Source organism: Mya arenaria, chromosome 9 (assembly GCF_026914265.1).
Source record: "Mya arenaria isolate MELC-2E11 chromosome 9, ASM2691426v1".
NCBI classification, from domain to species: domain Eukaryota; kingdom Metazoa; phylum Mollusca; class Bivalvia; order Myida; family Myidae; genus Mya; species Mya arenaria.
Window position 1 is genome coordinate 23,343,278 of NC_069130.1, and position 24,640 is coordinate 23,367,917.

General features: G+C 34.9%; 2 protein-coding genes across 6 annotated transcripts; both read left to right on the forward strand.

Moving 5' to 3' along the window:
* Positions 1-1,925: 1,925 nt before the first annotated feature.
* On the forward strand, positions 1,926-23,378 carry LOC128202661 (protein DDI1 homolog 2-like). 5 transcript variants are annotated; one of them, XM_052903694.1, is made up of 10 exons: positions 1,926-2,266; positions 4,987-5,172; positions 5,779-5,905; positions 6,295-6,422; positions 6,743-6,871; positions 12,475-12,578; positions 13,994-14,168; positions 16,207-16,251; positions 18,828-18,888; positions 19,511-19,647. In XM_052903694.1, exons 1-9 carry the CDS (start codon positions 2,002-2,004, stop codon positions 18,842-18,844), a joined length of 1,176 nt encoding a protein of 391 aa, XP_052759654.1. In that variant the 5' UTR covers positions 1,926-2,001; the 3' UTR covers positions 18,845-18,888; positions 19,511-19,647. The 5 variants fall into 5 exon arrangements, with proteins under 5 accessions (XP_052759654.1, XP_052759656.1, XP_052759655.1 ...); XM_052903696.1 differs by lacking the exons at positions 16,207-16,251; positions 18,828-18,888 and adding an exon at positions 14,815-14,827 and having other exon boundaries at positions 19,511-19,675; XM_052903695.1 differs by lacking the exon at positions 18,828-18,888.
* On the forward strand, positions 7,634-10,434 carry LOC128202662 (DNA ligase 1-like). The gene is made up of 2 exons (XM_052903698.1): positions 7,634-8,347; positions 8,984-10,434. The coding sequence occupies exons 1-2, from the start codon at positions 8,308-8,310 to the stop codon at positions 9,274-9,276; spliced, it is 333 nt and encodes a 110-aa protein (XP_052759658.1). The 5' UTR covers positions 7,634-8,307; the 3' UTR covers positions 9,277-10,434.
* Positions 23,379-24,640: the final 1,262 nt, after the last annotated feature.

Sequence of the window (24,640 nt, forward strand, 5' to 3'; positions counted from 1 at the left end):
GTGATCATATATGTATCATTGTCGTATTTGGATATAATTTGCGTAACCTATTGTGCCTAGTTGCTTGCATCGTCGGTAACCACGATACTAAATTTCGTTATACTTCATTAAATACACAACAAAGCATTAAGCGTAGTCCTTAATATAGTGTGGGTATCCAACGGTGTCAGAGTTGCTTGTAGCTATTTGTTTATTCTCGCATGATTTAGATGCTTTTGCTTTATGCTTTTCATTGCTTGTTGCTGTTGTTGTTATTATTATTGTTGTTGTTGTTATTGTTGTTGGCGTTGTTAGTATTGTTTTTGGCATTGTTGTTATTATTATTATTATTATTATTGTTGTTGTTGTTGTTGTTGTTGTTATTATTGTAGTTGTAATTATTATTGTTGTTGTTGTAATTATTGTTGTTGTAATTATTGTTGTTGTTGTTGTTGCTGCTGTTTTTGTTGTTGTTGTTGTTAAAGCTGAAACTTGCAGTCGATTAATCATTTTTGTATTCATGTTGTTGGTGTTGTTTGTATTGTTTTTAGTATTGTTGTTATTATTGTTGTTGTTGTTATTATTTTTGTTGTTGTTAAAGCTGAAACTTGCAGTCGATGAATCATTTTTTGGTTTGCCTTTACATTGTTTCTGTGTTCGCGTCATAGTTAGAACCATAGTAATGTTGCACGTATGTATACATTAATCAATATGTGCTATGTTAAAATATGTGTAATGTTAACTGAATTACTATTACTTGATAGTTGCCAACGTTTGACCAATTCAACATTATGAAATTTCAGAATGCCTCTTGGGTGCTTGGCTTTTATGGTCCGAACTATACATTATTTTTATAATACTTGTCATTACACTCATTAACAGCCATTGCAGCTTTAACCTCTATACCGTATGTTAAAACATAGTCGGTTAAAAGGCTTGTACACGAGCTTATGTTACATACTTGTTGCTAATTCTAACCGACTCCAAATAAATTCCATCTTGTCAAGTATCGTTTAGACAGGATTGTTGATTTAAAATTTATGGTTTCAAATAAAAACTCTTGAAAGCATCCATACCGACCTGTAATAAAATCAAACCATAATTATTAAACCACATGTTATTTGTTTCAGAAGATACAGCTGAAGGTATCATATTGCCTTTGTCGAATAAATTAATTGAACTTAAACACAAAACGAGCTCGATTCTGTTTCACTGACCGTTAAAAGTAGACTGGTAACCACATTCTCTTTTCTACATTTTTACAAAATAAACGTAAGCTACTTGTTAAATATTTGGTTACTATGGTTGTCCCTGTAATTCCTATCATATATTTTTATTGAAGGGGCTGTCTCACGTATGATAAAATAGCGAAAAAAAATTGTCGAAAACTGACATAAACTTGGCATCGATGTGTACAATGCATTGAAACTTAGTAACTGAAGTACCACATAGTTTACAATTTATTGAAGTTTAGCAGCTATTTCGAATTTTTCCTTTAAAAAAGATTACTGGGTATGTCTACCAGGTATACCCAGGTATTCATTCCTTATGCGTGATTGGCTAATCGGTGTTAACACAATGTTTTTTACATTTTGGTACTTTTTTTACAATTATGATATCAAAGCGTGATAAATGATAAACGTCCTTAGATTCGTTACAGAAAAAAACTTTTTTGGTGCCAATCTGTGACACAGTCCCTTTAAGACATAACGTCCATCTTATTGGGCCTTGAATCTGACTTGAAATATACAAGCACTGTTCAGACCCCTAGACGGTTCCTCTTCTTGCTGTCTGTATTCGCGGTTGATGTTTATGCTGCTGATTTCAATAGAGAATGCGAGAGTCGCAGTATCCAGTGCTACATTGCAGTAATAAAGTTATTGAAATGCCGTTTCCGAATCGGACGATTTATTTGAAATAATTTTATACAGTACGGTGTAGTTTTCTTAACCGGAAGCGTGAATCAGTTTCGGTTTAGAACAAATATCATTGTTTGCGCTACATACTTCTAAAATTAGCATTATGAACTTAACAATAACGACTTTAGACGATCGTCTTATTAGTATTGAGGTAGGTGAAGACCTTGAACTGGAAAACTTAAAAGCACAGTGCGAGTTTGAACTCGGAGTTCCGGTACAAAGAATGGTGCTGACTTGGAACGGAAAACCACTGAACGACAATAAAAAAACATTGAAACAATATGGAATTGGCAATGGTGAAATGCTTCTTCTACAACAGATAAATCCGTCTTCACAAGCTAGTCAGCCTCGGCAATCTGGAAGTGGTGGTATATTATCTTAATCTTTTTCTTTCAAAATTTTAAAATCCGTCGTTATGCACCAGTCAATTGTAACCACGCCCCCCCCCCCCCCCTCGCTGTACAGCCTTTCCCAGGTAAAAGGTAAAATCCCCATCCTGCGGGACCAAACTCCTGGAAAAAAATCCCGGCCAGATGCCCCGACACTGGGCACATCCTAGGTAAGTAGTCCACCTAAATGGCCGTCAGCGAGTCTTTTATGATTTTTAGCTCGACTATTCTAAGAATAGGTGGGCTATTTTACTCGCCTCGGCGTCGGCGTCCGGTTGAAGTTTAAGGGCAAGTTGGGATTTTCACTTAAGTCCAATACCCTACATTCAATTGACTTAATACTTAACGCAGTTGTTCAGGGCCATCACATGATGAAATAATTCCATATTATTCTTTACACAGATTATGGTCCCTGATTGACTATGGAACTTAGGTTAAAGTTTTAGGGCAAGTTGGAATATTTATTAATTACTTCTATATATCCTTTGTTCAATTGAATGTAGCATGACCATCACACAATGAGGTTACATAACTCCATATATTATCCTAAATACAAGTTATGGCCTCTGATTGACTTAGGTTAAAGTTTTAGGGCAGGTTAAAGTTTTAGGGCAAGTTGGGATATTCACTTAAAACTCCAATACCATTCATTCACATAATGAGGTTAGATAACTCCATATTATCTTTTATACAAATTATGGCCCCTGATTGACTATGGAACTTAAGTTAAAGTTTTAGGGCAGGTTGGGATATTGTTTAATAACTTCTATACCCTTCATTCAATTGACTTAATACTTCACACAATTGTTCAGGACCATCACCAAATGAGGTTACATAACTCCATATCCTTAATACAAGTTATGGGCCCTGATTGACTTAAGTTAAAGTTTTAGGCAAGTAAAAGTTATGGGCAAGTTGGGATTTTAATAAAAAAAACTTCTATATCGTTCATTAAATGCACTTTAAAATTCAAAATTATTTACGACCATCTTACAACAAGAAACATAACTCCGTTATAAGCCTAAATACAAATTATGGCCTTTATTTTTATTTTTAATTTCCTTTGAAAGGCATATTTGTATATTCTTAACCACATTTTCATAATGGGAAATCAAGTTATTTGAATGACTTGTGTCATTGTTTGGGCGGGCTGGTGGGCGCGCAGCATCAAAGTCACCTTATGTATCGAATGATTTTAGTTAGGTTTGACATAAAGATACCAAACTTGGCATTATTACATCGTTATTGTATTCTAAGTCAAAGCGGCGTAGTCGAGCACGCTGTCTTACGACGGCTCTTGTTTACTATGGCAGGCTTATGGCGTCCACCATCCCAGCAAAAAGTAACAAACGGTCCTTGCGCAGAGAATCCTAGCGGTCACAATTTTGAAATTATCTCTGTTATGAATTCAAATTTCTACGAAAATATTATTACCTACTATTACACACATATCATTATGCCAAAAAAACATGTTCAGATATCATAAAACACTTACATGTGTTGATTGTTTATCAAGTATCCTGATATCTGTAAATCTGGGACAAATCTGACAGGTTGTGTACATGTGTAAAACGGTATTCGTGACCCAGAATACATATACGTGAAAAGAACGACTATAATGACAAGTTCAATCCAGTTTAGATCACTGTTGGGTATATATTGAACAATTTTGTCATTATTATTCAGCATCGATGCATAATACTACTATACATTCTTTCGTCTGGTGTTAAATGGTAGAGAATTGTAGCGTTACAGTGATAACATTAAAAATGTCAAAATTATTAAAAAGCATCCCTGATCGCTCATTATTTTAGCTACCTAGGTAAGGCACATTCCTCGCTATTGTATATCCCCCGGACCTAGGGGTTTCAATTGGCTTTAAGTAGTGTTTTTTCCCTTTTCCCTGCGAAAATTGACAACAGAATGCCTATAATTGTGAATTTATGCACTAGTCAATTGTAACCACGGCCCCACCCCAGGTCCGGGGAATAGTGGGGACTTGGGACATTATGTCCAGCCAAGCCTGGATAAGATTCACGGGGACAAACTGCTGGTAAAATCCCTGCTAAATGCCCCCGCACCCAAGGGACTTTAAGTAAGGCTCATTTCAGCGCAAAGACAAAACCAACACATTCACCCGGCACTGCGTCTGAAAGGTAAAAACCCGGCCCATTTCCCCGGCTTCCCCACTATACTCCTGGGGGGGCTGTGGTTACAATTGACTGGTGCATTACTTTAAAACTTGCCAAAAAAGGTTCCAAAATACAATGAACACATGCATAACAAACATAAACTAAAGTTTGACTGATAAACCTTTAACTACTTACTAAAAAATGCATTTATGGAAAATATTAATTACTGATAACAATATTGTAACCCTGTATTAAATAGCAGAACGCGCAAAAAATATTGAAAGATTGGTGAATACTAAAAGATTTACTGTGATCTACTATAGTCTCATAAGGCAGATATACCATTTTTTATGCACATTTCTTTCAAATTAAACTCAGTATTCGTCATAAGAACTATTGTTTTCGACATTTATTTATTCTCTGGAAAATTAAAAAAATAAAATAATTGTAGTAAATCTTTTTTGGGTGTAAGTGTGCATCTTTAAAGTCATACAGTGACATGTAGGTCACATACATGTAACTGATTGGTGAATAATGCCTTTGTCATTATCCACATTAATGTTCCAGCAAGTGGCGGAGTCCCCATGATTGATTTTGGCAGTATTGCCATTCCTGGAAACCCGCCCCCTCCAAGACCAGACTTGGAAGACCCTCTTGTCATCCTCGAGCTTATCAAGAATAACCCTCATGAACGGGCGCTGTTGAAAGAAAGAAATCCTCCACTCTCTGACGCATTGGAAAGTGGGAATACAGGTTGGGAAATGACTTGTTATGTGTGTTACTAAACTTTAGTAAAGTCTATTTTGAAAAAGAATATTTTTGTATATGTACAGTTTAATATAAGGAAATTTAGAACTGATTTTTTTATTCATGCCAAGCACTAGCAATGGTCGAAATTTACGCAAGCCTGCAAGCCCTGCACTGGTAAAATGTCCTCCGGGCTTGCTCAAATTCTGAATTTTATATAGCATGGCTTGTTCAAAAATGTTATGCCAAGCAATAATATAAGAGTTCGGGCTTGTTCATCCTCAAGTCTAATTTCGATGACTGCACTAGTGTTAGAATTCGGGCTTGTTCTCCCAAAGTCTTATTTCAATAACTGTATACATAACATTGCAGTGTTTTTCAATAAGAATAAAATTTCATCTGAAATTATGAATCAACTTCTGGTCAAAATGGACAGTTCAAAAGGCAATTGGGCTTGTACAAATTTGGGAAAATTAAGTGAATTTTAAGTAGAAATAAGTAGTAGCTTGTCAATTACTTTACCTTTTGAGGTGGTTTTACTAAAACTTATTGAGAACCCTGCAATTGCTGACTGTGTAATACTTTAAAAAAAACAAAAACAATCTAATTCAGGTCGATTCATTGAGGTTTACACAAAACAGAGGAATGAAAGGTTGAAGCGTGAAGAAGAACGCAACAAAATGATTAGCATGGATCCCTTCTCCTCCGAGGCACAGAGGCTTATAGCCGAGGAAATCAGGTCAGAATAATTCATAATGTTTAGAGTATAGTTGTTATTTGTTTGTTTGTTTGCAGAGAGGGTTAAAGGCCTACATGTAATTTAAGCCTTTTATAAGATGTTGGTCCAGGTGTAGAGGTGCACCATTTTATAAAATTGTTCAATTGTACCATAGCTTTTGTCTGAATTTCACCTATAGACTAAGACTGTAGATTTGATAGATCAATTTTAGACTGGTGTTAGGGTATATATATATATATATTGTTTTGCTGACCTGAAAATGGTATGGATTCTCGGTCAAGAAAACATTATATACACCCCAACCAAAGTCTATGTGTGTAAAATATTAACCAGTTTGAAAACATCAGCAAAGTCTTTATAACAAAATGAGTATTCTTGATTTCTCCCAGAATGAAGAATGTCGAGACAAATATGGAGTCGGCCATAGAACATGTGCCGGAGAGTTTTGGACAGGTCGTGATGCTGTATGTCAACTGTATAGTGAACGGCCATCCCGTCCAAGCCTTTGTTGATTCAGGTAGGTGAACGATGTCAACAAGTCAAGGTTAAAAGAAAATCCTTGGAGTACTTTATCATCATCATCATCATTTTTATTGTCGCCACCACCAACGTCATTGGCATCACCTGATGATGATGATCATTATCATCTTTCATCATCATCATCATCATCATTGTCGTCATCATTGTCATCATCATAATCGTCATTGTCGTCATCATCTTCATCATCATCATCTTCATTGTCATTCGGTTTTTAAATCCTGGAAAGATTAAAAGAAAAGTTTAAAGCAGTATTATATATATTGGTTACTGTTGGAAATATAATTTTCTATTTCACAGGTGCTCAAATGACAATTATGAGTCAGAGTTGTGCAGAACGCTGTAACATAATGAGACTAGTTGACATGAGATGGGCAGGCATTGCAAAAGGTGTTGGAACCCAGAAAATCATCGGAAGAGTCCATCTAGGTATGATGTGGTTCAGCAGTAAGATGTACATGTAAACAAATTTGAATTTAACTTGTATGTTTTTCGAAGAAAAATGTTCTTTTTGTTGTTGAAATTTGTGAAAACCTTTGCCATAATTTCAAAAGGTTGAGGATTTGTGAAAAAACTACACGTTTCCACAGAAAATAAATAGTATTGACATTCCCGTTTGCTTCAAATTTGAAATCAGGAGAGCCCTTAAATGGATTCTAAACAGCCTGTTTTGCTTCTGCAGCAGGGTGCTTCATCCCTTTGACCCCCAATGGGAGCCTAAAGCACCACCCAAATTAATTGACAAAAGGGTTTTAGCCCTTCAGCTGCCTGGTCAATCACATACCTGCTACTGGGGGATTTATAATTGTATAGCGCCTAAAACACGGTATTTGTCCATTTTATATTTTTTGGTTGTTATACATAGATTAAAGAAAAGTGTGTGATTTCAAACTTAATTCTTTGCAGCCAAAGCATGTAACCTAGTCCACTCCTGCTGGCCTCCAAATTTCAAGTGAAAATATCAATTTGTATTCGAGTAACAGCAAAAAACATATCCCAAAAATGGCCATTTTCAAGCGTTATGCTGTCTCATTTGATTTTTTTATATATTCAAACTGTTATATATCTATTTTTCATGATGATTTGGAAAAAATGCATTACCTCAGCTTATAGAAAATTTCAAGTGCTAAATTTTGGTGGGTAAATCAAGAAAATAGACAAATTATTACAGAAAATATGACTTGTTAACATAAAGTGGTGCTTTTGCCAATTTTTCAAAATCACAATAAGTATCCCTTGTTATATGCATGAAAAACATTGAAAATTCACCCATTTACAAGTGATAACTGTTTTGTAAGACTGATTATTAATCAAACTTCCAATTTTTTGTTGCTTTGGGCATTCATGATTCACATTCTTAAAAAGAAGGAGGTTCACCTGTAAGATTTTCAGGGTTAAAAAATCTGTAGAGTCCGTAACCATGGGTTTGTATCTACATATGTATTAATGACAGAAATGTGGCATTCCACAAATAAAAACCTCTGTATGAGTATGTTTAATGGCTGAAATATTTTTGGAATATTTTGATTTTAAGTTGCATTTTTTTACATATTTAATGTTACGGACACTACAAAATCTGCCTTCAAATTTTGATTTGAAATTTCCATTGTTTTCAATAGCATATTTCCTTATATTTTTTCATGGTAAAAGCAATTTTTTTATTGTGCAATATTGCATCATCTTTTAACTATTGGAAAATACCAATAAAACGGCTGATGCAACAATATTTGTGATGAATTATTGCATCATCCAAAACAACCGCCTTTCTAAGAAATACAACAGTCCAGCTGTAATGATGGAATCAGCTAAGAAAATGGCTTATTTTGGGTAATAGTCGGTCAGATTCCAGCAAGAAGTCCTTTCAAATGGAAAACACTAAAGGTGTTGGTTCCAGTGATGCTCTAGGTATGTATTATCCTTATCTAAACATTCCATGCTATGTAACGTAGGGTCCGTAACCAAAACCATATGTCTGTACATGATGCCCTGAATTAATGCAATTGTCCACATGAAATGCACATGTTGTGATGCTTATTTGTTGAAATTGCCATGCCCAACATATAACAAACTAAAATGATCTTAACAGGTTGTTTAATGGAAATCCTATGACAGTATGACACACAATTTCATTTTGTGTAGCCTATTACGGAGCCGAGATGAAATATTTTTACATAAAGATTGGCGTGTATGCCAATGAATACAATCAGTGTTATAATATACAGATCACAGATACAGTGGATACTTGTTAAATGTACAGAATTGAAGCTTAAGTAATACTTGATTTGTACTTGTACTCAGGTTACAGACTCTACAAAATACGGCCACTTGTTTCTAAGTCTACTGTAAGTATGTTCAAAAACATTTTTATGAACAGAAACAATACAATTGAACCATATAGGGACATTTATACCTTTTGAGGTTTTTCTTTTCACAAAACCTGTCTTTATATGAAGATTTATATACCATATATATTAATATTCTAAGGTATACATTGAACCCAACCGTTTAAGGTTAATTAATATTCAGAATGTCTTTTTACAGAAGAGAGCCGAAAATCATCACTGCGATCCCGGAAACTTGAAAAAAATGCTGAAAAGAATGAAGACATAGAAAAGAAGCAAAAGGAGAAAAACAGGCTGAAAGTCAAGGCATGGAGAATGCGTCAGAAAACAGAAAACTCCACAAAATATTCTGAAATCAAAAAGAAAGACAAAGAAAGAAAGAAGGAAGTTCGAATGAAAGTGAAACTCATGGCCAATTCAGATCCTGAATTAAAAGCCTCCTTAAGAAAGAAAAAAGCTGAAGAAATGAAAAGATACAGACAGAGAGTATGAAACTGGCTCTGGAAGAAAAAAAGAAAAAAGCTGTGAAGCGAACACAAGCCTGGAGAATGCGAATTAAACTTAAGTCTCCTACAATTCCAATTGTTAACACAGTTGATGAAAATGACAGTCATGGAGAAAGCAGACAGAACAAAAGTAACTTATCCCGTGCAACAGTATACAGACGAGCGCAAATGGTGAAAGGCATTCTGCCTAGGACACCAAAGAAGAAAGCCGCCATTTTAAAGAAGCTTATTGAGTCACCTTCAACATCCAAAGTACTTTCTGACCAAGGAGTAACAATGACACCAGCTTGTAAGAAGAAACTTGAAGTAGCAGATGCTATAGTGAATTCCTTGAAAGAAAGTATTTCCGAAGTAAACATTGGTGTTCGAAAAGACAGAGAAAAGAAACATGCATATGATGTAATACGTGAATCAGTACTAAGGAAATACAAAAAGATCACAGTTAGTAAATATTTCAATGTGTCTTACAAGACAAGGAAGATGAGAAATGAATGGTGGAAAAAGAAACAGAGAAAAACAAGATGTGATGTGATAAGTGATCATGTGAAACAATCAGTGAAAGAGTTCTACCTGAGTGCTGAAATTAGCAGAGAGGTGCCATCCAAACGTGATGTTGTTAGAATCAAAACTCAGACTGGTATGAAAGAAACACTACAGAAACATGTGATGACAATGACACTAGAAGAAGCACACAAGTTATACAAAACAAGAAACCCCAATCATAAAATAGGACTTACATCATTCAGCAAACTAAAACCAGTTAATGTAAAGAAAGTGTCCGAGACAAGCAGACGGTCATGCCTGTGCCAGACTTGTTGTAATGTAGCCCTGAAAGTAGAAGCACTTACAACATTGAAACGAGTTGTAAAAGAGACTGACATGACAGAAGACATTAAGATTGATAAGAAGAGTCTGAGTGATGCAACATTCTGCAGCTATGAACAAGAGCCATCTTTAAAATGTGTGTCAAGAAATTGTGAAAAATGTGGAGTACAAGGCCTTCAAAAGTATTTGGCGACTATGGAAGAAAAGAACAGAGATGGGATGGTGTCATGGTATCAATGGGAAAGCATTGAAATAAAGAAATATGACAAAGTAAAGCGCTGCGTTTCTTGTGTGCCCAAAGAAGCTGATTTCAAAGTGTTTTTGACAGCTTTAAAGAAAGACATGATGGTGTACCCAGAGCATGCATTTAGAGCATCCTGGCAACAGAAACAAATGGGTGTATGTGTAGAGAAATTAACAAAGGGATCTGTAGCCATGGTAATGGATTTCAGTGAGAACTATGCATGTGTCTTCCAAAGTGAAGTGCAGTCAGGGTTCTTTGATAGAAACCAGGTAACTGTACATCCAATGATGTGCTACTATAAAGTACTATAAAGAAAGTCTTGATGACAAAGATGTTACAGTAAAACATGCCATCATTGGAATAAGTGAAGAAACCAAACATGATGCGGATTTAGCAATTGTCTTCGAGAATCAAGCCATTAAATTACTAGAAAGCAGAGGGGTGAAGATTGGTGAACTCCACGAGTGGACTGATGGGTGTGCAGCCCAGTACAAGGGGAAAAAGGCGTTTGCTGATATCAGTCTCAGAAAGCAGCCCAAAATGACTCGAAACTACTTTGAAACGTCTCATGGAAAGAATGTCTGTGATGGGTTGGGTGCAACTGTAAAGAATGCTTGTTATCGTGCTGTAATAAGTAACAGGAAAGTTCTTGGTAATGCTGAAGACGTTTACCAATTTTGTCAAGAAACTCTGAATATGGAAGTAGTGGACACTGTAAAAAGCACTCTTGTCGAGAAGAGAATTTGTATTTGTTGAAAATGTGAATAGAAACTGACCAGAAACAAATGTACAAACATTAACTGGAACACGGAAGCTGCACTCTGTTAAGTATGTTGGTAAAGACTATGAGCTGAACTCAAGGAAACTTAGTTGTTACTGTGATGCTTGTGTGAATGGTGTAACATCAAAATGTGAGAATGTAGACATAGTTAATAAGTGGGAGAAAAGAAACCTTGATGTTATTAGTAAAGTCCAAGAAAAACTAAATGTAAAGAAGAAACAACCATCTAACAAGGAGCAGCCTAAAGCAACCTGCAAAGAACAAACAAAAGGACAGAAACAAATAACTTTGAAAAGAAAATCGGAGACCAAGCAACCAAAAGCCAAGAGGAGAAAAATAGAAGAGACAGCAGCAACAACATCCCAACAAGATACAGCCTTTCAACCTGGTGATTTTGTTACCGTTGGGCTCAAACCGAGAAAAGGACCCATAAGTGTTTACGTTGCTGAAATTACAAGTAAATCTGAAACAGAATATGGGCTTAAATATATGAAGAAAGCTGGAAACGCATATGTGTGGCCTGAGAAGTCAGACGTTTCTCAGGAGCCAACAGAACATATCATTTCAAAGCTAGAAGTTCCTGAACTTGTCAATGAAAGAGATCATTTTAAATTCAATACACAGGAACTCAGCAAAGTTAAAGTTAATCTGTTGAAAATACACAAACATGTGTATTTCAAATAGAAAATGTTTTGCATGTGTTGGTTCTTACAATGTGTAGAGTCCGTAACCGTAGTGCAGTCTATTTCTATCTCATACAAAAAATATGTTCTATTGATATAAACAGCAGAAACTGACTATACTTGATAGGAAAAGTGTTTATTTTAGAAAAACAATGTGCTTGGGGCACTTGGTTCTACAAACTTTAAAGTTGTGTGATCATTTTTGTCAATTTTTAGAGTTCATCGCAACTGGGATGAAATATGTTTTTTTTTATGCTTATCTCAAGCAGAGATTTTATGCATTTGTTTGTTAACATTCTAATTGTTAGTTTTCTGTGTTAACCTGAATAATACAGACTTGTTTCCATTAAAATCTTTGTTGTTATATGCCTGTTGTAGTGTCTGTAACCTTACACTGACCTGTATGTAAAAGTCGCCAAAAAAATAAATTTATAAAAGCGACTGTAGGAAAACAAATATCATTTCCAATGACTGAAACTTTAAACTAAAAATGGACAAAATTTCATGGCCCTGCATGGAAGTTCATTTTTCCACCTTGGTGAGACACTTAGGTGGACAAATACCGTGTTTTAGCCGATAGACATTTCAGATACCTACTTTACCATTGACCCAGTCTCTCAGTACTTTTAGTGCTTTGATTCTTTATTATAGGTATGATCCAGATAGAGAGTGACTTTCTTCAATCTTCATTTTCTATTCTTGAAGACCAGCCCATGGACATGTTGTTAGGTCTGGATATGTTGAAAAGACACCAGGTGGGTTTTATGAACTTTGCACTAAAAAAATAAATGTTTTGGAGTTAGTAAGTGGAGTTAAGAAACAAAAAATAAGGCCAATAATAAAATGTTCTTTGTTTCTCCTCTCCTTACCGACCAGCAAAATTCACAATGACCCAAACTATTTTTTTGACAAAAATGAGAACAAAAAAACAAAAGAAATAAATATTATTTTACTGCCTGGGCAGATCCGTCCAAATTTTCATGGCCGAATGCTTGTTTATTTAATTGACATGACGCTAGACAACTCTGGTTCAAGTAAAAATTCAAATGTGTTCATGAATGAACATTTTTACTAGTCATCCTATGAACCAGGACAAACAAATACAGGCAAACTTGGATTCATTCCATCTGTGACCACAGTATACTATATTCTAGCACACCAGATAGGCATTTCCGGTGAATTTAGCCGTGCTGGAAAATTCCATTTGGCACCCCCATGCCAGATTAGTCACGCGCTGTGACGTAATACTTTTTATTCATTTTATAATGCACTTTATGTAACCATTATTATGCGATTTCAATAGATATTAATAGATTCCATAAAAATTAACTTGACAAATATGTATCTTCAAAACAAAACAAAATAACCCTTAAAAGACGTGATATCGTAGGAACTTATTGACGTATGCAGTAAATACAAATTACTGCGTGTCATGACGTCAGTAAACCTCAACGCACGCGTTTTTTGGTGAAATGAACAAAAATGCGCTATTTATGTATTTTCTTCACAAAACAAAGTGATTTCAAGTATGCTAGAAAAAATATCTATCATGTGTGTCCGTCCGGATAGAAAAATTAATCAATTAGTGTCAGAAGAAATATTTAAATAAATACCCAAAGATAATGTATTAGGATTTTTTTTTCACGATCATTGTGCCACTGCAAATGCATTTTACTTTTGGTGTTTTCCAATCACCAGCTCCATTAAATCAATGTAAATTTCAATACTGAATTCCATATAGAAAAACATATATTAAAGATGCACTCTTTCTCCCAAATAAGATTTAACACAATTAAAACAATTGTTTTAATATACCAAAAAGGTTGAGGAAATGTCGAAAACAATGGTGCTTGTGAAGGATACTGAGTTTAATTTGAAAGAAATGTGCAGAAAACACTGTATTTCTACCTTATGAGACGATAATACATCACAGTAATTCTTTTAGTATCATCAATCATTTAATATTTTTGCGTTTTCAGCTGTTAGATACACGGTCATAATATTGTTATCAGTAATTAATATTTTCCATAAATGCATTATTGGGTAAGTAGTTGAAGGTATATCACTAAAAAAAATTGTTTGTTATACATGTGTATGTATTGATTTTAAATAAGAGTGTCACTTTAAGGTATTATTTACCCATATAGCAAGTTGATCATTATCTTTCCAGTGTGTTATAGATCTCCAAAAGAACGAGCTATTGATAGGTACCACGGGAACCCGTACTCCATTCCTCGCAGAGAACCAGCTGCCCTCGTACGCCCGGATAAACAGGGAACCGGGCTCAGAGTCTGGGGATGAAGAGTTGGCCAAGGCCCTGCAGAAGTCAGCAGACGAGGCGGCAGGTTTGTGATTTTAATATGGACTACAAAAATAATTATAATTTCAGCTTGATTTGGAGATTACTGGTGATATAACACATTCTTGAGTCCTCTAAGTTGGACAAAACCAGTGCTGAGGCCATTTATGAGAGGCCAAGAGAAAGGTCTTATGACTGAGCTCAAACCCACGACCTTTTGAGTGAAAGACACCAATACCACTATACGATACTCAGCCTAAGTCCATACCAAAACGCTATATATTTATCATAAGGTTCCATTTTAAAAATACTATCTACATGTACCAGGCAGGAAAAACAACAGTAAAGTGACATAAAATACAACAACTTGTTATCTTAACATAAATGTATATAAAAATGGAATTTTCACCAAAAGAGATAGAAGTCGCACATAGATATAGATTAACAGGTTCATACATGTACAACTAAAAATCAAAAATTTTCCTACAGTGTTTTATTGCGCATGAAGTTGGGTAAATTAAAATCGCACAACTGTGCGTCCGGTCTTCAGTGTCTGGGCTGTAACTTTTCATGGAGGGAGGGATTTTCAAATTGCTTTGCACATATTTTCTGTACAAAAAGACGAAGTGTCTCGTGCAAGACCCACATCCCTACCTCAAGGTCAAGGTCACACTTCAAGTTTATCATTTTAGAAAACATTATTGGGTAAGTGTTACAGATCTTATTCATGAAATATATTGCTTTTTAGCTCTACTGGCCAGAGGCCAGAAGAGCTCATGCGCTGGCGTGTTATCCGTGAGTCTGTAAACAACTGCTTGTGAATACCATTAAGTGTTTAGTTTTGATTATATCCATATCGAACTTTTACAGTAGTTAGATATCCATGAGAGCTCACTTCCTTTTGAAAACCACAGCCAGATCCACCCATTTATGACTTTAATATGGCCCTTGAAATGCAAAATAATTTTCTAAGGGAGACAACTTTGTACAGAGAGTTGTGTATTATTGTCATAGTTCATCCCCCTTAAGACCTCGCAAAAGCATTTTCTAAGGGAGATTACTTTGTTTAGAGAGTTGAGTATAATTGTAGTAGTTGTTTCCCATTGCCCTTTGTGATTCAATGTTCACTGATTGCTTCGCTTGAATGTGAGTTCAGTATATAAAAGGTCATTTCAGTCGAAAATAGGCCCTCATTGGCCTCTTGTTTATTAAATCATGGAAACTGTGTCTAACAAATTGGGAGAGTATTATGATTTTGGAGGGAATTGGACACTTATTTTGGAAGGGGAAACAGTCTTTGGGAGGCAGTCAATTGCACCAAGAGTATCCCTGAATTCTAATAATGATTGTTTGAATTTTTGGAGAAGATTCTTTGATCTATCGATCTATATGTCTGGTTTGGCAGTGCTATGATTTGCTTTTCTCTATTTTTTCAACAATGTAAGTGACTGTGTTGACATAGCCTTTGTGTTTTCATGACGAAAATGTTTTGTAAAAAGGCATAACTTGAAACTGAAATGTTCACATGGATCTTGGTACATGAACACATATAAAATATGTACTTTCATTGAAGCTACATATACACACTGACTTTTGCACAAATTTCATTGCTCCGTAGAACATATAATTATTAGTGTGTTCTTTAATCTATGTATAAACAGACAAGAATTCAAATATATGCTTGGCATTCTATTGAATGGTATTTGTACGAAATCTCTTGAATTGTTAACACTTGTGGGAACATGTTGCTTTTAACTATTCTAATATATATATATAACATTACTGTTGAATGTGTATTAGCCTATTAGGGCATGGACGAGTTCTTATGAGCCGGGTACTCGGGTACAAATTTAGTACAAATACAGCAAAACCATCAAATATTTTGTGCTTTGAATGTGTTTTTATGTCAGCCTTGTTGCCTGCTGCTTGTTGAAGTGATTCTGTGAATGAAAGGGCTGTTTCTTCTCCATGTGATTTTTCATTGATGACCATTCCCTACCTGTGTGACTGAGCCCACATACATAGTGACGTCAGTTCATCTTTTCTTCTGACAAACAATAACAAACTTCTTGTTTTTGTTTCAGACGAAATGGTTACTTCCCGGTGCTTTAAAAAGCGGAGAAAACAATGTACTTACTATTCTAATTCATGTCTATTCCACATTGTGAAATGTACATATTGAATATCTGCGGCTAATTGTTGAGGTCAAAATGTTTAACCCGTCCATGCCCTAATGTGTATTTCTTAATGGCTGTTTGTTCTTAAATGTAAGTTTTGTTAATGAATACACTTGTTGAATGAAATATATACATATATTTCATATTGTTTCTTACAAAATAAAATCATGGGCCCTTTTCACTAGGCAACTTCCCCTTTTGAAGTCTGAGACTTATAAAAGAGAAATTGAACAAAATTATTCTTAATTTTTGAAACAAGAGTCTGGAATCTGTACTAAAAGGTCCAAGGAGTAAAAGTATAATTATATTTCCCATCAGTACTGAAAGATGAAATTTCTTAATTAATATGCCAAAAAATTGGAAAATTGTTCGAAGTTTAACAAGAATAATTAATTGCTTTGTGAATATGAGCTCATAACTTTTGCTCAAACATTCTAACAGTATAACAGTATGGTATATTCTTATGGATTATCAATGGTTTGCTGGTCATTGGTCGAAAGTATTTGCCTATGGTCGGAAAAGAACCTGTGTAATATAATCGCCCAAGGCTGAGGGAAATCATTCACCTGGTCCTTCACAACTGAGTCCAAAAAGTTTTCACTATTGATGATAAGCCTTTCATTGAGTGTTTCATTACATGGCATTAGAAATAATCTTCAAAAGTAGAAATAAATTATTCACAATAATATGCCTTTATAAAAATGCCATGGATCGATTTAAAGTGTACAGAGTACCGGCAATTTGTAATGTACAATTTTTGTACATATTATTTCAGAGTTATTTCCCTTGTTGCTATAATTCAAAATGTAAACAAACATGTGCAGCAAATTGAAAACTCAATGGAATGATTTGATTGGTTAGTTGTTATTTGGATACTTTGACCAAACCAAACACTGACCAAGCAGTTTTATACATTTAATTCGCTGCTGCTTTAGAACATGAAGAATGACCCTCGTAAATTTGAAGCCTGGATTAATTTGAAACTGAAAATTCCATTTAAAGAAGTAGCCATACATTAAAAGTTATGTACCTTTTAAAGAATTTAAAAGGAATTGAAAACATTACTGTTAAATTTTCTGCAATAAATGCATTATTAAACATAGAATAATGAAAAAATATGCAATAGGTACATGGAAAGAAAATATTTCCATAGGAGAAAATTCAGAACTATTGAATGGCTATTGGATTATTGATGGGTCATATAGCAAAAACTAGTGACGAGTGATTTATATAGGAAGTCTTGTGGTAATATTGAGTAATATTCTTGTAAATTATGTTTAACTAGCTTAACATGGAAAAGCCACTACAAATATGCTGTTAACAAAATAAGCCATTAACAAAATACATAATCTAACTGACAACAGAAGTTATGTCTGACTTTGGTAAATCAATAACAATTTGTCGAATATTGTCCAATTGCTATGCCATGACTTACTGTTGATGTAAAATGCTGCTCATTAAGTACTCTAAGGCCATCAATTTTAAAGCTGCACTCTCACAGATTGACCATTTTGACAAAAAAAATTGTTTTTGAATTTTGTGCCGTAAAATTGAAAAACTGTGATTTGATGTTTTGTTGGCAGTATTATATCACTGGTTTCCAGACATTTAAGAAAAAATTGGCTCATTTCAAGACAAAAAATTTTTTTTCGTTAAAACTGTCAATCTGTGAGAGTGCAGCTTTAATGCTAGAAATCATAACCTTTTCTAAAGTTTAATTACTCCTAGCACATGAACAGGGTGAACATTATAACCCAACTAGTATTTATTTATAATCAGATGAGTAGAACGATAATTTTAAATGTTATTTATTTAAACACGAGTGTAAGGAAAGTTATATAACTTATGTTAAGTCACTCTTGTTGGCACAATGTTGCGCAAGAGTGTGGTCTTGTGTTTTGGGGAAAACCAGAGCACCTGAAGAAAACCATCTGGTCCGGCTTGGTGACCAATGGCTGGGGCAGTGATTACGAACAGTCTCAAGTCTGAGTTCAGACTCAAGACTCATTTTGGCAAAACTTCATATCATTTTCATTTTCCTTCTATTGGAGCATTGATGGTAAAATTTGCTAAATATATTAATATTTGAATGTTTTAAAAGTATTTACATATTTTTTTATAAAAGAATTGGAATAAGTATGAAATTTTGTTCCTTTATAAAAATGCTTTTTTGAGTCTTGAGTCTAGACTTGGACTTGAGACTGTTCGTAATCATGGCCCCAGAACTCACATGCACCCAGGCTGGGGATCGAACCCAGGTTGCCTTGGAGAGAAGCGAGTGCCTTTACCACTGCACCAACCAGACAACCAACGATTGACATTTCGACCATTAAATGGACCATTAGTCATTCCATATACCTTGCACCTGTGCAAAATGCAATTCAATTTTGATAAAGTGCAGTGATGTACATGCTTTTAACACTCTTCTTTTAACACTCTTATTGCGATGGCTTTAACTGTAACATGTCTTTGCATTATTACGAATCTTGACTCATTTACTAAACTGCCAAAGCTTCTGACTTTTTCAGCTCAAACCAGGAAGTAAACAGTCTGTGTTGAGTGTTAAAGACATTTTGTTGCATTTCTTTGGTTTGTATTAATTTTTAAGCTCTTTGTATCTCCACTTATTGTTTCTCACTGTTAACTAACATGTTTTCTTCCTTGTTTAATAGCAGCTTTGGTTGCGGTAATTGACTTGGTTTCCTATCAATTTTATTGCACTGTGTTAGTTCCAAATCTACGATGTATATATGTCTAATATCTTATTTTAATATCTTCCAAAACAATATTTTTTATTTTTAAATAACTTCCATGAAATCTACAGTTTGTTTTTAAATTTGAAGAATACGCCTTATGTTGTTCGTAAAATGTTTTTGTAAATTTGACAAATATGTATTATCATTTATGTCGTTCGTAAAATTCACCATTAATGTCTCATTATATTTTTTATGCAATGCAACATTATGCAAGGCTTGGATGTACCACCAACTTTATTTGCATGTCGTGATAATAATTATTGTTGCTTGCTTTCTAGATATTAGCTTTGGTTAAATATGTTGTGTTTTAATAAGCAATGCTTTTAACCCGAGGCTTCTTAAATTCAGCATGTAATTTTTTTAATCTCTGTTCTTGTACATGCATTCCCACATTTTCACATTGGTATGATACTGTCGCTGAAAAAAAAAACTGTATTTTTTTCCTTATTTTTCAGGAAACTCAAATCTGGGCGCAGCAAGCGCTCCTAGACCAGTCACTTCAACACAGCCAGGCAGCCAAACACAGAGGTCCAACCAGGGACCTCAAAACACTTCAACTAATCCAGTACCCTCTCTATTCCCCACACCAAACTCACAGACTCCATCTCAGTCCACTAATACCCAGGGATACAGTCATTTACAAGTGTCCAATTCAGGTCCAAATCAGGGGTCGACCCAAAGTCAAGGGGCCACAAGTCCAGTAGGAGCAGGGCCATCACAGTCTAGAAGCCCCTTCCCTGAACATGTGATTCGCAATCTAGTGGAAAATGGATTCAGTAGACATGACGTGATCAGGGCTTTGACAGAGGCAAATGGTGATGCCCAAAAGGCTCTTATGGCTTTGCTAGCGAGATCTCTCCAGTTTCCTTGATTTCCACCATTATGTACAGGTTATACATGCTGTTGCCTTATTTCCATCACGCCATGTGTGTTTTCATGCCCCCCTTTGAAGAAGAGGGAGTATATTGCTTTGCACCTGTCGGTCCGTCTGTCTGTTGGTTCACCAAAGCTTGTCCGAGTGATAACTCCACAGTTTTTGGACCTATGTTCTTCAAACTTGACATGAAGGTTGGGCCTGACCAGTAGATGACCCCTATTGATTTTGGGGGTCATTGGGTCAAAGGTCAAGGTCACAGTGAAAAGGTTGTCAAAGCTTGTCCGACTGATAACTCAACAATGCCTTAACCTATGGTCATCAAATTTGACATGGACTCTTGGCCTGACCAGAAGATTACCCCCAATTGATTTAAGGGATCATTGAGTCAAGGTCATAGTAACTGTTAAGGTCGAGTGTGATAACTCGACAATGCTTGCACCCATGGACCTCAAACTTGACATTTAGGTTTGTGACCAGTAGATGACCCCTATTGATTTTGAGGTCATATAGTTAAAGGTCAAGGTCACAACTCATATTGGTCATTCAAATTAATGTCAAATATACTTATTCCCTGCTGCTAAGAGGATACATGTTTATCTGCAAATATCAGTCATCATCTGAACATGATTAAAACTGTACCTACTATCCTCACACTTTGAATGGTCATAATCTTAAAACTGTCTCAAAAGCATCCAATGTCAATGATAAATCAGCTGTCATTTCAGTCCATGCATATTTCATTCAAGTGTCCAAATATCCCTTACAACATGGGAGACAAACATGTTTTGAGAAAAATGAAGTTTAAAAGTTCAGGAATTTCAGGGCTTCCATTATGAATTGGAAGTATGAACTTCCTGTCCCTCAAATTTGGAAGTTTTTCACTGAAATGTGGAAGTTTAGGTCTCCTGAATAAGATATCTTTTTCCACTATTTTTCAATTAGTATTAAAAATCAAATAATTTGCAACTTTATCTTGCCAAATTCACATACTCATACTTTAATGACTGATTGAAGTTGTGACCTTAAAATTAATATTGACACCAGGTTTTGATGTTTTAAACTTCCAAGCTTTCAACTTTGGAAGTTTACTTCAAAATTATAATTATTAAGTTTTTGTACTTCCAAGGAATCAATTTTGGAAGTTTTAACCCATTTCTAGGAGTAATTTACTCCCAAACTTCCTTTAACAGAAGCCATGGAATTTTCTTAAATTTGTTGAGTTTCTGTCCGTTGGATTTTCCACCATCAATAAGGAATAAGAAATTAAACTAACGATATCAATATCACCATATGACCAAAAATGGACTGAGGATGTATGGAAATAAGGCAATAGGTGTTGCATCATGGGATGATTGCCCTAAATTTGAAGCCTCGGTCTTTTACCAGAGTTTGATTGAGAGTTTAGTTTCTTTAAATACTTTTAAACAAACCTTTTCACAAAAATGCCACCTGGTTGAGTGACTGTCAAAACATTATTTTGAAACAAGTTTGTAACAGTGTTTGAGGAAATTAATTCACTAATTAAACTCTGGTAATAAAATGAAGGGGGGGGGGGGCTCTTTAAGCAGCATAAACTGCCCTTTGTTTCATTCAAAATGGTGGAGGTGAAGAAAAAGAAGTTATTTTTATCTATGTCTTCATTTTAAGCAAAATATTGCCTTTCGATGTAGCAAATATGACATAGTTTATCACGTGGTATACACACACTGTGTATAAACGAACAAATTATTATATGTAAAATGGTGTTAATAAATAATATAAAAGAAACAGAAAAATTGTTGAATTTCAGAGGTATTCAAGCAAAATTAATTTAACTCGTTATCACAGAAAATGACTGTGTTTACTCCGTGAAATTAATTTCGATTTTACATCGAGATTTAACAAATTTCCTTGTTCTGTCTGTGGTATATAATAATAACACCATATAATTGATGTTAATTGGAAATCACATCGCATGATAAACATAATGTTGTGATGTCATAACATCAAAAATGTTCATCATGGCGTAGTGAGCACTATGTTACTTTTATGGAGCAATATGGAAACCAAAAGCTACAATAGCAGTAAAATAAGATGGTTTTAACTAAATAGCTTTAAAGAATAACTTTGTTATAACAAACAGGTTGAAAATTGGTCTCAATTATAATCATTTGTCAAGCCATTTGATCAATTTTTGATTAGGTCACAAAAACCAAAGTCACTGAATATGTAGGAGGTATAAGATAGTCATACAAACTGTATTTTAATGTTAACAATGGACCGATGGTTCAGAACTTAGTACTAGTTAACAACATTGACGGTTTCAAATTGTTATTGTTCTGGAAATTTAATGGATATACTTGTGATCTGCTGTATTTCTGTATTTTCTAATTCGATACAAGAATTTGATCTTTCCTTGTTTATATTAAGATATATGAACATGTAAAAACATGTAAAATGTTTCACATTTAAAAGTTGACCACAATATCGTTAATCATGTTAACTTTTAAGTAAGTACTTAAAAAGAATCGGACCAAGTCAACTATAAATTATTGCTAGATTCTCTTCCCTGCCCTCTTTTTCGCGCAAGTAAAAATGTTGAACTAAAATCTGTATTTGCGTATTCGTCTGGGAACGATGTTTATTCATACCTTCGGTGTCGATGTATAACATTCACATGTAAAGAAGGAGATCTGTTACAAATATGTTGTGGTTCCTCTAGAAACACATGTATATGGTCCATGAAGAAAGAGCATGAAGACATATTCAACAGTGAAACAGTCTTCTAAGAAAAATAAAAGAAATAATAAAAATCACCCACTGCCCTTATTTAGGGCCATTTCAGTTAAATATAACCCCCGAGGGGGAAGGCAATTATTTAAATAGTATATAAGTGGGTGTCTTTTTCCCTAATTTGGACCCCACGAGGGTAAATTTGCTTCTGTAGGAGGGTGGTATGATTTAAAAGTGCCTTCTCCCCGGGGGTTATATGCTTAAATGGAATAGCCCTTAAAGAAGTGGATGAAAATCTAGCAATTAATTTATAATAGCCTAATGTGTTTTTTTTCATTGTCAATGGTTGCTTGAGGTTTTTGGTTGAATATCAAATAATGCATACTGTTGTTCTAAGGTTGTTGTTTTTCTGTTTAGAAAATACCGTCCTATAGCGATAACCATTAATAAGCCACCTCAGTCTTAACCGATCGATTCTTGACAGAAGTCGAACAAGGTTTTTCCCTGCTTGTGGTGATATATGTATAAATGCGATACATGAACACATGCCGATTTCTTTTATGTTTAATATTATTTCAATTGAGGGACATTGTCACATTTTGTTCTTTTTTTGCATAATAGCTGTATATAATCTGTACTGGCTGCATATCATAAGAGTGCTACTTCTTGTGTTCACATGATTGTACATGAACTATCATGATATTCTTGTTAAAAAATAAATGAAACTTATTCCATTGCTGTTCATATTAATTATTCCAAAAGTTATCTTTAAACATGTTATTACATGTTTACAACATTATATTGATCACTCACATTGTATCAATGACTATCTGAATCGGCTATGCTGGCTCTAGAGCCCTCTTACGAATTGCCACATCGCGAACAAATATTGACAGAAAAGACGTCGCGAAAATGTGTGATATTTCTATATAATCAGACTTTTGAACATGTCTTTCTTTTTCTTGAGGGGGTGGGTGGGTGGGGTTGTCGCCGGTTCCAGACCGATTGAGGTTTCAAACTTTTAGAAGCCGTGATTACAACATTATATTGATCACTCACATTGTTGGCACAATGTTATGCCTGGGTGTGGATTTGTGTCATGGGGGAAACTTGAGAACCTGGAGGAAACCCACTTGACTGGCTTAGTCCACAAATAAAACTTGCATGCGCCCAGGCTTGAGAACCCTTGGTAAGAAAGGAGTGTGCTAACCAGACTACCTATTCTTGCATACCAGACGTGTGTTTCCGGTCAAGTGACCAGTGCTTGAAAAACTTGTCTTACACCCCCATGTTAAGACGAGTCACGCGCAACAACGTGCCACTTCTTATTTGTTTTATTTTAGTATATTATGCAATTTCAATAAAGTGCAATCAAAAATATAAGTATGCAATACTTTTCATTAAAATTGAAAATAAATAATCGTAAAAGCGTGATTTTTAGAGGAACTTTTTGACGTCGATAGTGATTTAAAATTACTGCACTTGATGACTTCAGTACACAATGTCGCACACGTTTTTTTTTTGTGAAATGTACAAAAGTGCATTTTCTACGTCAATTTTTCCACAATTCATAATTTTGCAATAAAAAATATCAATTATGTTTTTCTGGTCCAGATAAAGAAATCCGACCCTCGGGCACGCTGCGTGACCGGTAACTTGGCAAGCCTCGTCACCTGCTTACGCGCGTGCCCTCTGGTCGGATTTTCCTATCCGTACCAAAAACACATAATAGATACTTATATTGTGACATGAATGATGTACTGGTTGTTTGGTGACGTAAGCACCTACATGGATTTGCCTGTTAATAAGGCATGAAACTTGATGGAAGGGCTTAAGGAGAAAACCCGTTGTTACAAGAAACTAGGAAAGTCCCACAGATTAGCTGTACAATTACCCAGTACTCCAATTGGCATTTTATTGAACATTTATAAGCTCAAGATAACAAAAGCCAGTTTCAGTTTAGAATTATCCATTTATTATCAGGTATCAAAATCAA

Coding starts and splice junctions, on each gene's coding strand:
- LOC128202662 (XM_052903698.1), top strand. CDS start 8,308: ATGGAAAACACTAAAGGTGTTGGTTCCAGTGATGCTCTAG. Junction 8,348..8,983: donor TGGTTCCAGTGATGCTCTAG/GTATGTATTATC, acceptor GTCTTTTTACAG/AAGAGAGCCGAAAATCATCA.
- LOC128202661 (XM_052903693.1), top strand. CDS start 2,002: ATGAACTTAACAATAACGACTTTAGACGATCGTCTTATTAGTATTGAG. Junction 2,267..4,986: donor TCGGCAATCTGGAAGTGGTG/GTATATTATCTT, acceptor TTAATGTTCCAG/CAAGTGGCGGAGTCCCCATG. Junction 6,872..12,474: donor CATCGGAAGAGTCCATCTAG/GTATGATGTGGT, acceptor TCTTTATTATAG/GTATGATCCAGATAGAGAGT.